This window comes from Notolepis coatsorum, assembly GCF_963971535.1.
Source record: "Notolepis coatsorum genome assembly, chromosome: 2".
Taxonomy (NCBI): Eukaryota; Metazoa; Chordata; class Actinopteri; order Aulopiformes; family Paralepididae; genus Notolepis; species Notolepis coatsorum.
The window spans coordinates 62385812-62404024 of NC_140166.1; the positions used below are offsets into that span (position 1 = coordinate 62385812).

The 18213-nt window shown below is 48.8% G+C and overlaps 1 protein-coding gene across 1 annotated transcript in view; it reads right to left on the reverse strand.

The window, feature by feature from the left end:
* Positions 1–421: 421 nt before the first annotated feature.
* fam189a1 (family with sequence similarity 189 member A1) overlaps positions 422–18213 on the reverse strand; it is a gene marked incomplete at both ends in the record, with an annotated part of 77402 nt that continues 59610 nt past the window's right edge. The window contains 5 exons of the mRNA XM_084308185.1: positions 422–634; positions 2688–3028; positions 4512–4583; positions 8721–9515; positions 10624–10702. Of these exons, the coding sequence (XP_084164311.1) occupies positions 422–634; positions 2688–3028; positions 4512–4583; positions 8721–9515; positions 10624–10702 (1500 nt within the window). The remainder of the gene's footprint in view (positions 635–2687; positions 3029–4511; positions 4584–8720; positions 9516–10623; positions 10703–18213) is intronic.

The following is an 18213-nucleotide window of genomic DNA, read 5'->3' on the forward strand; positions in this document are numbered from 1 at the left end:
AAACATGAGACCATTTCAGATGGCCTAGACTGCAGTCACGTTGGGCACCATGAAACATGAGACCGTTTCAGAGGGTTAGGGTTAGGGTTAGGCACGGTCTCCTTGGGCACCATGAAACGAGAATGAGACCGTTTCAGATGGTTAGGGTTAGGCACGGTCTCCTTGGGCACCGTGAAACAGGAGACCGTTTCAGATGGCCTAGACTGCAGTCACGTTGCGCAGATAATAGATCTCACAATGCCTGAATATCTATTAAACATCATAAGATAAAAACACATCAATATGATACAGGAATCTGCTGCACTGTACAGCGTGGCTGTAAACGAGGCGACCTGGAATGCCATCACAGGTTTAACTAGAGTCCTTCACGGGATGGGGGGGGGGGGGGGGGGGGGGGTCGGGAGGGAGGGAGGGAGGGTGGTCAGAGAATGGTCTCTCTGCACAGAAAGCTGTGTTCAGAGGAGGGTGAGTCCAGGGGGTTGGTGGGCCGGGTGCCGGTGTTCTGTGGCGGGTGTTTGGGACGGCGCTGGATGGGGGAGGGGGAGGAGCTCAGAGCCCCGCAGCTCTGCAGGTGAAGGTCCTCGTGGCCGCGCTTCTGGGGACTGGAGAGGATGCGCCGGGACTGGGTCATCACCTGAGAGAGAGAGAGAGAGAGAGAGAGAGAGAGAGAGAGAGAGAGAGAGTCAGAGAGAGAGGTGATCATTATCGATATGGCAGTTCCATAGTGATGAGCTGGCGAGTGAAATCCCTTCTTAGGCAATCACTTGATGCACACGGCTGATCGTACTGTAGATATCGGTCTGGGAGAGTGGAGGCTATCACGTGCTTCCTCCGACACACGTCCAGCCAATCAACCGCTTTTCTTCACCTGGCAGCGCGGACTCTCACTGAGAGAGTGTAACGTGTGGAAGGATCACACTACCCCCCTTAGATCCTTTCCTCGCTGAGCAGGCGCCCCGACCGAACTGTAGGAGTCGCTGTTTACAACGACCAGGACCCACCCACCAGCTTTCCCACCCTCTAACACTGCCAATTGTGTTAGTATGAACGACCAGCCAAGCTGGTAGCAATGCCGAGAGCTGGGCTCGAACCCAGCATCTCCTGCACTAGTGGCGAGCACCTTGCCCACTGCGCCACTTAGCCGCCCATTGGACAGACATGTTTTATGAGATCTGTCCATTTCCAAAATCAGGGACCATGATGGAAATAAGTGCTAGCACTTTCTCATGTTTTTATCCCTTGGATGCTGTATTTTACGCCACAATAAAAATCAATCAATCAATCAATCAATCAATCAATCAATCAATCAAACCCCCTCACATGTGTCCAATAGGCCCTGTTGTGAATAATAATATTATTAACTCAGAGTCCGTTATATAATATTCCCCAAACGGTGGTCAGGAGGACCAACCATTATATTTCCATAATGGTATTTCATGTGGTGTTATGTATTTGCCTCTAACCAACAGTGTTAAAACCAGAATGACACGACACGCTGTTTTAACAAACTATCTGATCTATCTAATTCCACTTTCCTAAATGTACAATAAAGGGAGGATTTATTATAAATGAAGGATACGGACCCGGTTTAGGGTAAGCAGTGTGGCGGGTGCAGGAGGAAAGGGTTAGAATGAGAGCCATGCCGCACCACATGGCCCCCACAACCCAACGTGTCGATAGATAAGACAGCGAGAGCCATGCAGCGTATCACCAGGGTCATATAAATAATGTATCATCACTAGGGGTGTAAAGGTACACGTATCCGCACCGAACCGTTTCAGTACTGGACCTTCGGTTCAGTACGGCTGTGTACCGAATACGAATACAACGCTACGTCGTTAACCACTAACGACCGCACGTGCAGAACCTTTTCTTTGCGTGCAGAATTTCATTCAAAACTCCCAAGTTCACCCATTCCCAAAATATAATTTGCACAAAGGGCCGGGTGTTCGTTCAACCCACAACACAACACGGAGATTACCTGTCATTTTTCTTTTCTTTTACAAGTTGATTATTAATTTCAATATGTAAGGGATAATGTATAGCTACGAGGTCATTGTCGTAAAATAATTGACCGACACGGAGTTTAAAATACCGAGGCGCCTCGGCGAGGTGTTTTAAACGTCAGTGAAGGTCAATTATTTTGCGATGATGACCGAGTATAGCTATACATTATCCCGCTTATTACATGGCTAACTTACTAACAATATACCTAATTCATTTGACAAAATCGACAAGACGAGATCATGCAGACGCAGTTGTTAGACTGTGGCTCTGTCAGCCCAAATAAAGTGATTATTATTATCGCGGGCAGCCCGGCAGGTGTGTCTAATTGCACTGAAACAGTGTGTGTCAGTGGGGCTTGATTACTCCAGCTGCGAAAAACAATAATCACCGGTGGTTATCGAAAAATTATTCACCGCTGTCTGGGGCTATTGACCAATCACAATCAAGCATTTCGGCGAATGTTAGGACGCCATGTAATAAAGAATATTAGTTGACAGCCCTACAAGTACAATTAGTTACTGCACACTACATCACCCCTGAGTGGAACATGGAAAGCCAAACTTTCCCCCCTCTGTACCAAAAACCCGTACCGAACCGTGACTTCAACACCGAGGTACGTGCCGAACCGTGGTTTTTGTGTACCGTTACACCCCTATTTTATCACAGTATATCTCCTTTACCTGATCTATGACATTGGCACTGAAAATGGCCTCCTCCATGTGCTTCTCGTCCGACTTGATGACACACTTGATGCTGTTGACCACCTGCTGGACCTCTGGAGGGAGGCTGCAGCTGGAATGCTCCAGGAACTTGGCCACTAGGATTTTGGTGTCCTTGTACGTCTTGAGGTCCGCCAGGGAACGGGGCCGCTGGTGGGAGGACTGTGTGCTGCTGTGCACGTGTCGGGGTTTGAGGCGGATGTCAACCTTGCGGCCCTCCTTCTGCCTCCTGGCACCACCACCACCACCACCGCTACCGGGTTTAGCACCGTCTGCTTCGGTTACGGACAACTCTGTTAGCTCTAGGAGGCACACCGGGAAACAAACAGATAAACAAACCATCTGTTAGCTCAGAGTTGATTCGATGCCACAACAACAAACCCCTAAATTGAGCAGAATAAGTATTGAAATTGACCTTTGCCGTAAAACATGCTCTGACTATTCCAAAACGACATAGCAGCTAGGGATGGGTACCGAACCCAACCGAATTAAGGGTACCGACTAGGGATGTCCGATATTATCGGCATACCGATATTGGCATTCAAATGTGATATCGGAAATGATTGGTATCTGTTTTCAAAAAAATATATATATATTTTAATTTTTTTTTTTATTTATTTAACCTTTATTTACCCAGGCAAGCAAGTAAGAACACATTCAGATTTTTTTTATTGTTAAAAGTATGCATAATGTTGTGTTAATTCCACGACAAGAGATATGTAATGTTAATTACCTGAAATTATTAAGTTTTTTGGGGGGGGGGGGGGGAAACCCTGCATATATCGGTATCGGTTGATATCGGTATCGGAAATTAAGAGTTGGACAATATCGGTATATCGGTATCGGTAAAAAAGCCAATATCGAACATCCCTAGTACCGACCGAATCACGTCGGTACTACCGCGTACCGATTCACGTGAGATTCGCCGGTGCCACATTTCTGTTTTTTTTTGTCCGATGACGTCAACGTTTCGTTTACCACAAAACGAAACCTATGAAGTGTGGCGCACGTTCACGTCAACGTTCACGCGCACAATATACACGCTTACCTAGGATTTGACTTGATTCAACAACTAAGCAGTCGGGGCGATGGAAAGCTGAAAACGGTCGCAAGTGTTGTTACACTTTACAAAGCTAGATGCAGACAACGCTCGCTGCAATATTATATATTATATACAGTATATATTAACAAATTTTTCTAAATAAATAATAATGATAATAAATTATTTGAAGTTTGGATTTCTTTTGGTAGGTATAGATTACATTTTTAGAGACTAAAGTACCGAAAAAGATTTACCGTTGGGTACCGGTATCGATTCACAGGTTCAAATGTGAAAGGTACCCAACCCTAATAGGGAGGATAGTGGTTACGTCATTGCCGTTTTTCGTGTTCCACCCTCTGTCCAACGCAATGCATTTCCCCATTGCCCATTTCTAAATCGCCTCGTTTAAAACAAATAAAGCATTAACATTGGCACGGTGTACCTTTCTGTGCTTATTCATCCACAATCTATACTGTAGCTCAACATGAAAATATTCGCAATTAATCATAAAAAAAAATTGCGAAATTTTATTTCAACCAAAAATGTTTAAACAATAATGTTAGTGATAGAAGGGAACTTATTTTGTGCAAAAATGGAAAGCTTTTAAATTTCCATCCGGCAGAATTGTTACAATAGCCGATAATCCATTTTCCCAATGATAAATCCCTATACGGGTGGAACGACCAGTGACGTCAGACTACACCTCCCTATAGCAGCCCACAGCTGTGGAGGTTGTGTGGTACCTTGCTCTGGTGACGTCTGCGCGGAGTCTTCAGCGGGAGGGTTCCCTGCAGGGCCACAGCTACAGCTCTCGCCTGCAGACAGACAGAGACACAGGTGTGATCAGTGTGATCCAAAACTTTTTAAGATAGCAAATTATGTAGTTTTCTTCAAGTTCAAGTTTGTTTATTAATTGTCATAGTAAAATACAGAATACTTTATCATGAAATGCTTTTTTCTGTATGAGCCCCTGGGAGTGTGCTGCTAGATAAAATAGATAAAAAGTATAAAATAGAAAAAGTCAAAAGTACGTTAAGTAAAGTGTTCAGTCAATATACATATACAATATACAATACAGAGTAAAAAGAGTAACGGTGAGGTACAATGCAGAAATGGGATGAGTAAAGTGAGTAAAGTGGGTGTTAAGGTGAGAGTTTATTTAAAGTGAGTGTGGATGTGTGTGCTGTGAGTGTAGATGATGGGTTGTTACATAATGTCATTGTCATTTAAGTTCCAAAAGCTCTACATTTCCAACATATTTACCGCTGCCCTGACACAAGCGTCTCTTTTAATCAGAGGCAAAGGTTGGCAATGTTTAGGTGGGATGCGTGGGCTGTTAGTATAAACATAGACACTCGACTGTATATAATGAAGAGATGGAACGCTCCAGTTTGTTACTACTATGCACTCGTCATCACTGCAGCACCCACGTTTCAGCACTGTTTGATGAACATATTGTGTGGCAGATACCATCCCTCGTCACATGGCTACGCGGAGGAAGGGAGATACCACTGCCACGGGCAGAGGAGAGAAGGGAGGAGTTGCTTGGGACTGATTGAATACACCTGTGCACCACGTGATCACCCACATCCCACACACACACACACACACAAGACACACATAGCATAAAGGACTAGGAGAGGGAGAGGAAAGGGGAGTGGAGGTGAGGAAGGAGTTGGAATCGTGAAGAGTGTGTGATATATCGAGTTTGTGAGGTGAGAGGTAGTTGTAATGAGAGGAGAAAGGGAGAAGGTGTTTGTGTTACTGGACCCTGGACTGGCTGAGATACCCCCCTGTGAAACTGACCCTGGACCGGAAGACAAACCTTGAGTATTGAACATCCCCTATTTTGTACGAGAGCCTGGGACGTGTTTTGCCCCTGGACTGTATTTTTGACTACTCTTTTTCCTATCGGACTTGTACTTTGGATCAATAAATATCACCTGTTTATTGAAATTGTGCTTGTTGTGTGGACATTGGATTTGTTTGTTTTAGTCTGTGTCAACCCTGAACACCACAAGGCTTGTCACAATTGTTACTCAGTTGTAAGAGGAATGTGAATCCCTACCCACATTCAAAACCGCTCTTAAAGAGCACCTACGGGAGGCTGCAATTCGAAACTGGCCACCGTAAATGCCCAAAACCCCCACCACCTCCTAATAGACAGTCTCCTCCCCACCGCATGTATATATTCCCTCCCCGCCGTATGTATATCTCTCTCCCACCCACCCACCCCCTCCTAATGTACAGTCCCCTCCCCATCATATGTATATACTCTGTCAGGATCTAGGGGTAACAGTACTGTATATTTGAATACCGTTTATGTCACAAATGTATCAGTACTAAATACCTATATGTCCCTATGCCATAAATGTCATGTATGTTGTGTATGTCATAAATGTCTATATGAATTGAAAATGGGGGACCCTGATGGAAACAAGACAAACGTCTTTCTCAGGTCTGCATCCCCTTAACAATTGTGTGTATTGAGCCGTACTGTATTGTACCCATTCTGCAATCTGTTAAATAAAGTTTTCATTCATTCATTCATTCATTCATTCATTCATTCATTCATTCATTCATTCATTCATTCATTCATTCATTCATTCATTCCCTTCCTGCTGACTTGTCGTACAGAACGTGTAAGTCGCTTTGGATAAAAGCGTTCAGCTAAATGACTAAATGCAAATGTAATGTAAATAGCACCATCTAGTGGCTGCAGCTAAATGACTAAATGCAAATGTATTGTAATGTGTAGAAGGGGTCAGGTCGTAGGGCGGTCAGGTGGCGTAGCGGAGATTGCGTTCGTCACCAACCCCGGAGACGCTAGGATTCGCCTGTTGTTCGAATCCAGCTCACAGCTCCGGGGTTGTCACCAGCTTGGCTGGCCGTTCACACTAATACAATTGGCAGTATTAGAGGGTGGGAGAAGCTGGCGGGGTGGGTCCGGGTCGTTGTAAACAGCGACTCCTACAGTTCGGTCGGGGCGCCTGCTAAGCGCGGATAGGATCTAAGGGGGGTAGTGTGATCCTTCCACACGCTACGCTCTCTCAGTGAGAGTCCGCGCTGCCAGTTGAAAAGAAGCGGTTGATTGGCTAGACGTGTGTCGGATGAGGAAGCACGTGGTAGCCTCCACTCTCCCAGACCGACTGTGGGGGGGGTAGGTGCGCAGCGACCAGGAAGGGGATTGGGAATTGGCATAACGACTAACATTGGGATGGGAGAAAAGATACAAAAAAAAAAAAAAAAAAGAAGGGGTCAGGTCGTGTTAGTCTTGTTAGCTGCCTTATCTTTATGAATGAATTAATGATCATTGCATTTATATAGCGCTTTTCTAGACACTCAAAGCGCTTTAGAGTGTAGGGTGGAAATGGCCTCCTTCACCACCACTGGTAGCACCCAACCTGAATGAATGAATGAATGATGTTTATTTTTCGGTCTTGTTTACAGACAAATCAAACATACCCGTGTGGACTTACAAAAGGAAAAATAAAAATAAAAATCACAAATGTACATATTCAAGGCAAGCTCACACACAAAATCCAAAATCAACGACCGAAAAAGAGGAATAGGCTGAATGAAGCACATGCTTATTTTTGCCTATCCCTTACAAATTCTTAAAAACTAAATATATTTTAATATAAGAAAGAAAAACGTAAAATATGCTGCAAGATATAATTTTTTGAAAGAAAAAACAAATGATGTTGATGTTCTTACTTTTTACTCAAAACTGTACTCCTGAATAATTGTAACCTTTAAGGCTTTTTTAAATCTCCCCTTGGGCTATGCAGGCTCAATGGCTGCCATACACTGGCACCAGGCACACGTCACACTACACACTGACTACCATACACTGGCACCAGGCACACGTCACACTACACACTGACTACCATACACTGGCACCAGGCACACATCACACTACACAATGACTACCATACACTGGCACCAGGCACACATCACACTACACAATGACTACCATACACTGGCACCAGGCACACATCACACTACACAATGACTACCATACACTGGCACCAGGCACACATCACACTACACAATGACTACCATACACTGGCACCAGGCACACATCACACTACACAATGACTACCATACACTGGCACCAGGCACACATCACAGTACACACTGACTACCATACACTGGCACCAGGCACACATCACACTACACAATGACTACCATACACTGGCACCAGGCACACATCACACTACACACTGACTACCATACACTGGCACCAGGCACACATCACACTACACAATGACTACCATACACTGGCACCAGGCACACATCACACTACACACTGGCTACCATACACTGGCACCAGACACACATCACACTACACAATGACTACCATACACTGGCACCACACATCACACTACACACTGACTACCATACACTGGCACCAGGCACACATCACACTACACAATGACTACCATACACTGGCACCACACATCACACTACACACTGACTACCATACACTGGCACCAGGCACACATCACACTACACAATGACTACCATACACTGGCACCACACATCACACTACACACTGACTACCATACACTGGCACCAGACACACATCACACTACACAATGACTACCATACACTGGCACCACACATCACACTACACACTGACTACCATACACTGGCACCAGGCACACATCACACTACACAGTGGCTGAACGGCTCAGGAGACAGGGATCGATATCAGCCAATTAAGGGGGGAGGGATAATTGGGCGCCTTGATGTCAGAGACCTGATTGGGAATTTGTCCAGGAACGTCGGGGAACCCCCTACTCTTTACGATAGGCGCCCTGGGTTCTTTAACGACGAATTCGGCTGTACGTTGTCCCTATAACCGCAACAGGGACAGAGGGCTCCCTGCTGCTTCACGGCAGACATTGGTATAACCACCATCGCCGTGCAACACTTGCAACACTTACTCTCTGACACGGAGGAGCAGGAGACGGGGTCACTGGTGGAGCGGACGATGCGCGCCAGCCTGCGGTACCTCCTGGCCACGCGCAGCCCCCCCGGGGCCCCCCCCGCCACCCCCTGACGGCGCGGGGCCGCTGCGGGCCGAAGAGGGGGGGGGCTGCGAGGCGAGGAGGAGGAGGAGGGCGACCAGACGCTGAAGCACAGCCTGGGTCCGCGCGGCCTGGCCGGAGGAGGGGACGGGGAGGGGGAGGGCGCCGCGCAGGGGCTGAGGGCCGAGGTCCCGCCGGAGGAGGTGGGGGAGCAGCACGGCGGCTGAGTTGGCGGCGGCGGCAGGGGGACGAAGGGGAGGGCGAGCTTCCTGCTCAGCGCTCTGGTTCGGACGAGGGAGCGCGCGGCGGCCGACACCTTCGGCGGCGGCGGCGGCTCCTTGGCCGACGCCAGCTCCTCGCAACACAGGTGCACGGGCGCCCGGCGCTCCTCCTCCGCGGACTCCTCGTGGTCCAGGTTGCTGACGTTCTCCGAGGACCAGTCCGGGGAGCGCGCGAGAGACTCCTGGGTGTGGGAGGACTCGCTGTAGCCCGTGTCGCTGGGGCGGCCGGTGGCGGTGGTGCCGCGCGGGCCGCGGTGGGCGCTGAGCTCCAGGCTGGTGCAGCTGCCGCCGTCGTCGGTGGGCGCGGTGCGGAGCGTGCCGTAGGGGGAGGAGCCCTGGACCTCCAGGGAACACAGGTCCTCCGAGGAGCAGCTCTGGTCCTGCAGGTCGGCCACCTCCGACACCAGCAGGGAGGCGCTGTCCACCGAGGCTGTAATACCAATAATGATAATAATAATAATAATAATACATTTTATTTGTATTGCACCTTTCATACAAGAATAGCAGCTTCACAGCAGTAAAAAAAAACATAAAATGAGCACAAAATTGGCAGATCAAGAGCAATGCATAAAGTGCAGACATAAAATAAGTATAAAACAAGCATACAATAGATAGCAGCAAAATAGACATGGTAAGGCATAGAACATTAAACCATGTATCAGTTTTTCACATTAGGATCTAACATCTTAACAGTAGGGATGTTCGATATTGGCTTTTTTTTTTACCCATATCCGATATACAGTGCAGATATTGTCCAACTCTTAATTTCCGATACCGATATCAACCGATACCGATATATGCTGGGTTTTACCACCCCCCTATGATGGCAACTGTAGTCATCTCCCATCCCAGCTCTCCTTCCCCCCCCCCCCCCCCCCCCCCCCACCGCCCCCTCCCCTCAGGGTGCTCCGAGATACACAGACTCAAGGCTAGTTTAACATGTCTCAACAAATGCGCATGTTTGTATTAATTAATGATTGTGCCATTATTGCTATCAAATGTAATGATTGTGAAATATTTCTGTAATGAGTTGTATGTGTATGTATCACGCATCCTTGACTTCCAGGGACAACGATGTAAATAAGTCATTGGCTTTTTCGTTCCTATCCTAGACAAAAGCAAATATGTGATGTAATGATCTGTATATGTTTTGTTGTCTAAATAAATACCTACCTACCTACCTCCCCCCCAAAAAAACTGAATAATTTCAGGTAATTAACATTACATATCTCTTGTCGTGGAATTAACACAACATTATGCATACTTTTGACAATAATTAAAATAAGAATTAGTTCGTACTTGCTTGCCTGGGTAAATAAAGGTTAAATAAATGTAAACAAATATGTTTTATTTTTATTTTTTGAAAACCGATACAGATCATTTCCGATATTACATTTTAATGCCAATATCGGCCGATAATATCGGACATCCCTATACTTAACAGGCCTCTTTGTTCACACAGAGGGGTCAACAACATCAGCGTGAGTCTAAAGGAAGGATGGATGGTCTGACTGCACAACAGAAGCGGCTGGCTTTACCCTGAGTGCTGAGCCCTGCAGTGGTGTTCCTCTCACCCAGACTGGACTCAGTGGCCTGGCGCTCCATGCTGGTGGTCATCTGTACACACACAGACACACACACACACACACACACACACACACACACACACACACACACACACACACACACACACACACACACACACACACACACACACACACACACACACACACACACACACACACACACACACACACACACACACACATTTTAAATGCTTTATTTATGTCCATATAAATAGTAGTAGTAGTAGTAGTAGTAGTAGTAGTAGTAGTAGTAGTAGTAGTAGTAGTAGTAGTAGTAGTAGTAGTAGTAGTTTATTTGTCACGTATAAAGTACAGGTACATTACACAGTGAGATGCTTGGTTCATACACATACAGCTCATTATAGTAAATATTCCACAATTATTACATTTGGTAGTAATAATGGCACACATAAATTCACAACAGCATGCACATTTGTTGATACATGCAGGACTAGTCTTGAGACAGATGCATGTGTATCTCCGCTGCCATGCTAGGCGCGGAGATACAAAGTACATTTAAGGACATGAACACTAACAGTGCAATTAGCTCATTGAGAGTCATTCAATCACGTCTGTGACTGTGCAGCACCCATCGTACACATACACTATTGACACAGATGATGTTTCAAACGTGGGTTAACGAACGGATACAATAACATTTCCGTAAGTCTATATCTACTCTAAAAAGCAACGCCGTCTCCAAATAGAGCGGCTACCAATAATAGCAGATATAGTGCAGCAGGTTATCTTGCCAGCGGTTGAGCGCCATACCCGAGTATAGTCGGGTTTTCATCGTTTTTTCTTTTATTCGATTTTTTTTATTCTATGCAATGTCACGGACCTCGGTGTTACCATAGGAAATTATTCTGAGATCGCTATAGTGCAATACCGGCCGCATCCTGCTAGGTGGCAGTATCGCCCACCCTTTGAAACCTTTTTTCACACTGGGTGTTGTGAAGGGCCAGATTAAACCGAATATATATATTTATTTATATATATATATTTAATTGTATTTGTATATTCTCTAATATTCCCTGATATCCCTTGTATATTCCTTGTACAATATGCATTGAATATCCATTCTAGCCTACTGAACATCCCATAATAGTCTCCATTCTACTATTGGTCGAGACCTTGGTGCCAGGCTGCCATACCCCCCAGACCCAGTTCAAACGTACCGCTCAACATGTACGAACAAGTCCTAGTTCCGCGTAGGAATCTGGCTACCGCACCACTAATGGGACTATTTGTTCATAGTGCGTATATATACTGCGCTACTAAAGTAGGACTTCCTTTTCAGTCCAGTTTCTTACCCTCCAATAGAGTGACAGACGTAAAGCCTCCCCGCGACGCCACGTGTGGGAGTAAGGCCAAGTTCGGCCTACCATCGGTATTGAGACATCGTGTATATTAATATTTGAATAGTCATATTTGGCACTATATCGTCGAGTTGGACGTAGTCTATTAAGCTAATAATAGTCTGTTAATATATAGTGCTTCGTGCGGTGAGAATACTACCGTAGTCAGTACCCCATCGTTTCGGGCAGAGAACTGGCTGCTTATCCAGGATGGTCGACCCCATGTGAGACTGCATCCGAGGAGCCCCAGAGCCGACGAGCGAGTGGACCTGTATACCGGATTATTCTACCGACGACAGCCCGCCTTCCCAGGCACGGATTATGCTTTGTGTACAGTGATTATTCCATGGATAAAGACCCCCGACACTGCCGTGTGTTGGAACCCCCCCCCCCTGGAGAGGACGCAAGGTGAGGAGACGCTCTGCAAGACGAGGTCGCTTCACGTCTCTCCCCCGTGGACCGGAGAGAGCCGGCTCACAGAGAGTCCACCTGCTTTCATCTGTGGTCCAAGGATCGCTGGCGCACCGAGCTGCACAACTGTGGGTTCACCCAGGATACCCTTGGCCGGACGAGGCAGCCAGACTCTACCCCCCCCCCCCCCCCTCCTACTCCTGTTGTCTTACAAGCGACCGGATTACCCCCCTTAGTGTATCCAGTCTTATAATCATTAAAGTATCATTGCTGTTATTCCTTAACTATTCCAGGTCGTATATTTACCGCCTGCGCCACCAGAGATTGGACATTCTCTATTGATATACCAACGAATACTCTTTGCCATAAAAGTGCATACTATTTCAATTCATAAATGTAATTAAGTGATTAAGTGCTTGCTCTACACACCATTGCTGTGTAGTAATAAACGCATACTTCGACTTCGTACATTTGTGTTGGATCCGTTTCATCTACGTGAGAGTGTTTATCATAATATATTTATGCCGAGTACTGGGTGGCCGAATATAAAGTACAAAGGTAGTGGTAGTAAGTATCATATCTAGTAATACAGTCAGGGAATTGTACCCCTCAGTTACAATTGGTCCTTCGAGCCGGAGGGTAATTAGTGTAATATTAATATAGTGTTATTAATATTGAAATGGCCTATGATGAACACTCCACGAAACGATCCTCCTAACCAACGCCCGCAGCGCGAACGACGGCTCCCTCAGTACTTAGAGGCTTACGCTGTCAGTCAACAACCTAGTCTTCTACTAACAGTAAACGCGGTAAAACTAGAAAGTAAAAGTATGTCTAACCCCAACGCCCAGACTACCCCGACCATAGAGGCCCCTACGGGTTCTAATGTAACTGACCAAGTTCACGGTGGGGACCAGTGGGAACCAGACATGACTTCACACCCCGCCAGTACTGAAGAAGTAGTCCCCGATGAGTCCCGGGAGGAATACAACGCTACCGAGAGAGAACTCGGCACGGAAGAAGACGGGGAGAGCACCGTGGAGATAGAGCTCCAAGGCTCCGCAAGGAGTACCCCGAGGGAAGGCTCCCCTATACAACCGCCTTCTCCCAGCGAGGCAGAGAGGACCCTACAGCAGGCCTTCCTCATCAGCCTGAACGCCGCTGCTGAACGCGACCGACTGCAGATCCAGCAGCGGAGCGAAGAAGAGCATATACGTCTAGAAATAAGACGCATTCAGAGGGAAGAGAATGTGGCCCGAGACCGAGCAGACAGCCAGCGAGCAGCTGCTGGTGCTCTACGGGACGCAGAGCGCGACAGACAGCAAGCGCAACTAATAGAACAGCTGATCAGACGGACAACACCCTCTCCCTCCGCCAGAGGCTCCAGGAACTCGTCTAGACACACCTCCAGGGCGGCATCCCCTAGCCGAGTAAACAACCCTGAACTTGACCAATAGACGAGGTCTATACCCCCCACAGACCACCTCCCCCCACCGGTCCAAGCGAGACCTAGCAACCGGGAAGGAGCAGCATATCCTGTGGAGAGGCTAAACCAGAGACTACAAGCACTGGATGACCTAACTGAAGACGAAGAGGAAGAGGAGGAGAACCACGCCCGACGACAGCACAGTACTCTACCGGACCAGGAGGTCCGGTACAGCCCAGGCTATACTCCCGCGGAGCTGCGCTACAGACCCCCGACTCTATACCCGGGTGAGCACGACGCACGACCCGCACCGAGGAACAGCACCTGGACAAGCGGGCCATGGTACACTGCCGGTACCAGCCCATACCAAGGAGCGGGAGGAGACTCGCCTAGGAGGCCTCTCCCCCAACGCTCGCCGATGTATCCACAGTCAGCGTCATACATTGGCACGCCTATGGTACCCGACTTCACCCAAGAGAACCGGGCCCAGTATACAGAACTCCGCATGTGTCTGGAGACCATGTTGGTGGATGTATTGGATGAACGCCATAAATACGCCATCCTACTGAAGCACTTAAAGGTACCCCGCGCACATAATATAGCGCTCGCCTACGCGACTTCCACCACCCCATACACAGCAGCGCTGGTAGCATTGGACCAGAGGTATGGGCGCATATGGGATTACGTGATCCAGGAGATCCGACACATCGACCGCTTACCCCCAGCAATAGACAATCGAGCACTGGACGACCTGTCCATCAGAGTGCAGTCCCTGGTAGGGATGTTGGGAGCGCAGAGAGAGAAGGGGAGGCATGAACTTTACGCCAACTCAAATGTGGAAAGGATCTTGGAGAAGCTGCCGCCCGCTCGACAGGAGCGTTTTAGGCGGCAGAGAGACCACCGAGACCCGAATGGCCCCGAACCGAACCTCCTCGATCTAGCAGACTTCCTGGCGAGAGAAGTCAGCAGCCTACGGCTAGATACATTCGGACGGAGCACCCCTGGCTCCAGAGAAGGAACCAGACGACTAAATGATGGAAGAAGATCGGTGACTGTGATGCACCAATCGGAGTCAGTACCGAGCAGCAGGAGCCACAGTACCCCCTCCAGAACGGAGAAGTGGAAGATAGTGTGCCCCTACTGTGAGAAAGAACACTGGCTAGCGCAATGTGACTCCTTCCCCAAGCTGAACGCGGAGGAAGCAAGTCAATGGATAAAGTCCAACAAGCGCTGTTTTCGCTGTGCGCGCTCACACATGGCAGCCGAATGCCGCTTAAAGAAAAGGTGCACCAAGTGCGATGGAGCCCATCTGGACATACTTCACGACAGTAACAGACGGCGCCCTTCACCCGCACCATCCAGCAGCAAAGCGAGCGTCATGTACATCGATCCCGCCAGCAGCAGTGGAGCCCGAGTACTCCTAAAAGTAGTGTGTGTGACACTAAGCTACCAGAATAAAGTCCTGGACACTTACGCCGTCCTCGATGACGGGTCAGAGAAGACCCTTCTGCTCGCCTCCGCTGCGGCCCAGCTAGGGCTGCGGGGAAGCGAAACCCAAATGACAATTCGGACAATAAGACGAGATTTGAAGACGATAAAGGGCGAGAATGTCTCATTCTCTATCGCAGCAAGCGGCCAGCCTGAGCGACGGTACCAGATTACAGACGCTTTCACCAGCCAAGAAATAGGACTGTCGCGGTACACATACCCCGTCGCCAAGCTGATGGAGAAATATGCACATCTGCGCAAGTTACCGATCCCGCTCATAGACAATGCTATGCCGACCCTGTTGATAGGCTCCGACCATGCAGACCTCATTGTCCCGATAGACCGGGTTCATACCGGACCCCGAGGCTGTCCTGCAGCAGTCGAGACCCGTTTGGGATGGACTCTCCAAGGCCCGCTCGCCAAATCTCTCAACCGAAGTACAGCCACTAGATGTCTCCACTCCCGAGTCACAGAGGGAGAAACCGCACTCCTGCAACACGTAGAGCGGTTATGGACCTTGGAACAAATGCCCTTTAAGAACGGAAAGAAAGACATTCGCTCTAAAGATGACATTTACGCCATTCACCTCCTCGAGACAGGGACCAAGAGAGTCCCGGTCAACGGCGTGTTGAGATACGCCACGCCACTCCTGCGGCGAGAAGGAATGCCTACTTTCCACGCCAAGACAGACGCCACAGAACGGTACCTGCTGAACACGGAGCGGCGCTTAGCCAAGAACCCCCTCCAAGAGAGTGTATACCGCGCTGAGATTGAGAAGCTCATCACAGCGGGACACGTCACAAAGATGGACATTAAAGAGGCTGACCAGACCACTGAATCGTGGTACGTGCCTCACCACAAGGTCCATCACAACGGTAAAGACCGCATAGTATTTAACTGCAGCTACCAGATCGGATCCCAAAATCTGAATAAAGAGTTACTGCCCGGTCCCACACTCGGCCCCTCCCTACTCGGCGTTCTACTCCGCTTCCGCCAGGAAAAGGTGGCCATCAGCGGGGACATTAAAGGAATGTTCCTGCAGGTGAGATTAGTAGAGGAGGACAAGCCCCTGTTACGGTTCCTATGGAGAGAGAAGCCAGGAGATGAGCACCCAGCCATCTACCAATGGGAAGTCCTCCCCTTCGGAACGACGTGCAGCCCCTGCTGTGCTACATTTGCACTACAGAAACATGTAGCAGAGGACCCAGCAGCGGACGAAGAGGTCCGACACAGCGTAAAGAACAGCTTCTACGTAGACAACTGTCTACAAAGCCTTTCAACCCAGGAAGAAGCCGAGGCTCTCCTGATTAAACTCCGCGCCTCATTGATCAAAGGCGGCTTTGATCTCAGGCAGTGGGCCAGCAGCGATCCGCAAGTACTGCGCAGCCTCTCCTCCGAGGACAAGGCAGCCAGCAGCGAGACCTGGATGGCTACAATCCCGGGAGAAGCCCAGGAGATGACCCTGGGATTGGTGTGGCGATTCAAAACAGATTCGCTTCACTACAGACACAAGCCCCTGACTACGGAGCAGGGAAGGCCGGCGGCGGCGCCGACCACCAGACGGAGTGTGTACACAACACTCGCCCGACAATATGACCCGCTAGGATGTATTCTACCGTACACCACCAGGGCAAAAATGATTGTACGAGCATTGTGGGACAAGGACCAGGGCTGGGACGACCCCATTCCCGCACACCTTGCATCCACCTGGAGAGAGTGGGAGATGGAGCTCCACTCACTCCCAGGCGTTAATATGCGCCGAAGCTACTTCCCACCCACGGTGAGGCCAGAGACATGTAAAATGGACTTACACGTCTTCAGTGACGCCTCAGAGGTCGCATACGGATCAGTAGCCTACTTGCGGGCCCAAGAAGAGGGGGGAGAGATCTACACAGCATTTGTCCTCGCCCGCTCGAGAATAGCCCCACGCAAGCAACAATCTATCCCACGCCTAGAGCTCTGCGCAGCCCTAGCCGGAGCGCACCTAGCCACGCTCATCCAACGTGAGCTCACCATACCGGTGTCTAGAACAATCCTGTGGTCAGATTCCACGACAGTACTCGCCTGGATCAAATCGGACTCATGCAAGTACAAAGTCTTCGTGGGAGTCAGAGTCACCGAGATTCAAGACTTAACCGAAGAGTTAACCGGAGAAACAGAGTGGCGCTACGTTGATACAAAACAGAACCCAGCTGACGTCATCACCCGGGGAATGCCCCTAGATGACCTCACCCGTCGCAATGTCTACAGTGACGGCCCAGCATTCCTAAAGCTCCCGGAAGGAGAGTGGCCCACGCCTATCCCGAGGGAAGCCAGTCAGGAGGAGGCTGAGAATAAGAAGCCTGTGTTCTGTGGATTGAGCACTGTTATCTCCGCAGACCCCAACATAGAGGATTGCACTACCATAGAGAGTGCACAACAAAGGACATTCCTGCGGCACCACCCGGAGTGTAAGTCCCCCGCTGAAATGTCAGCAGCTAACTACGAGGAAGCAGAATTGCTTCTACTGCAGCGAGCCCAGAGAGACTCGTTCCCCGATGAATTGGCCTGTCTACAGGGAGGAAAGCCCGTCCCATCCGACAGCAGATTAATTCATCTGGCCCCCGAGAGCGACGCTCATACCCTCATCAGAGTGGGTGGTCGCCTACGCAGAGCCCCCAATCTACCGGATGACATTAAATACCAGATCGTATTGAACAGCCGACACAAGGTCACAGAGCTGATTATAAAGAAATACGATGAGGATGTACATCACGCAGGAGCAGAAAGAGTCTTCGCGGAAATCAGACGTCGTTACTGGATCCTACAAGGAAGAGAGGCGGTACGACGCTTCCAGCGAACATGTCTAGACTGCCGCAA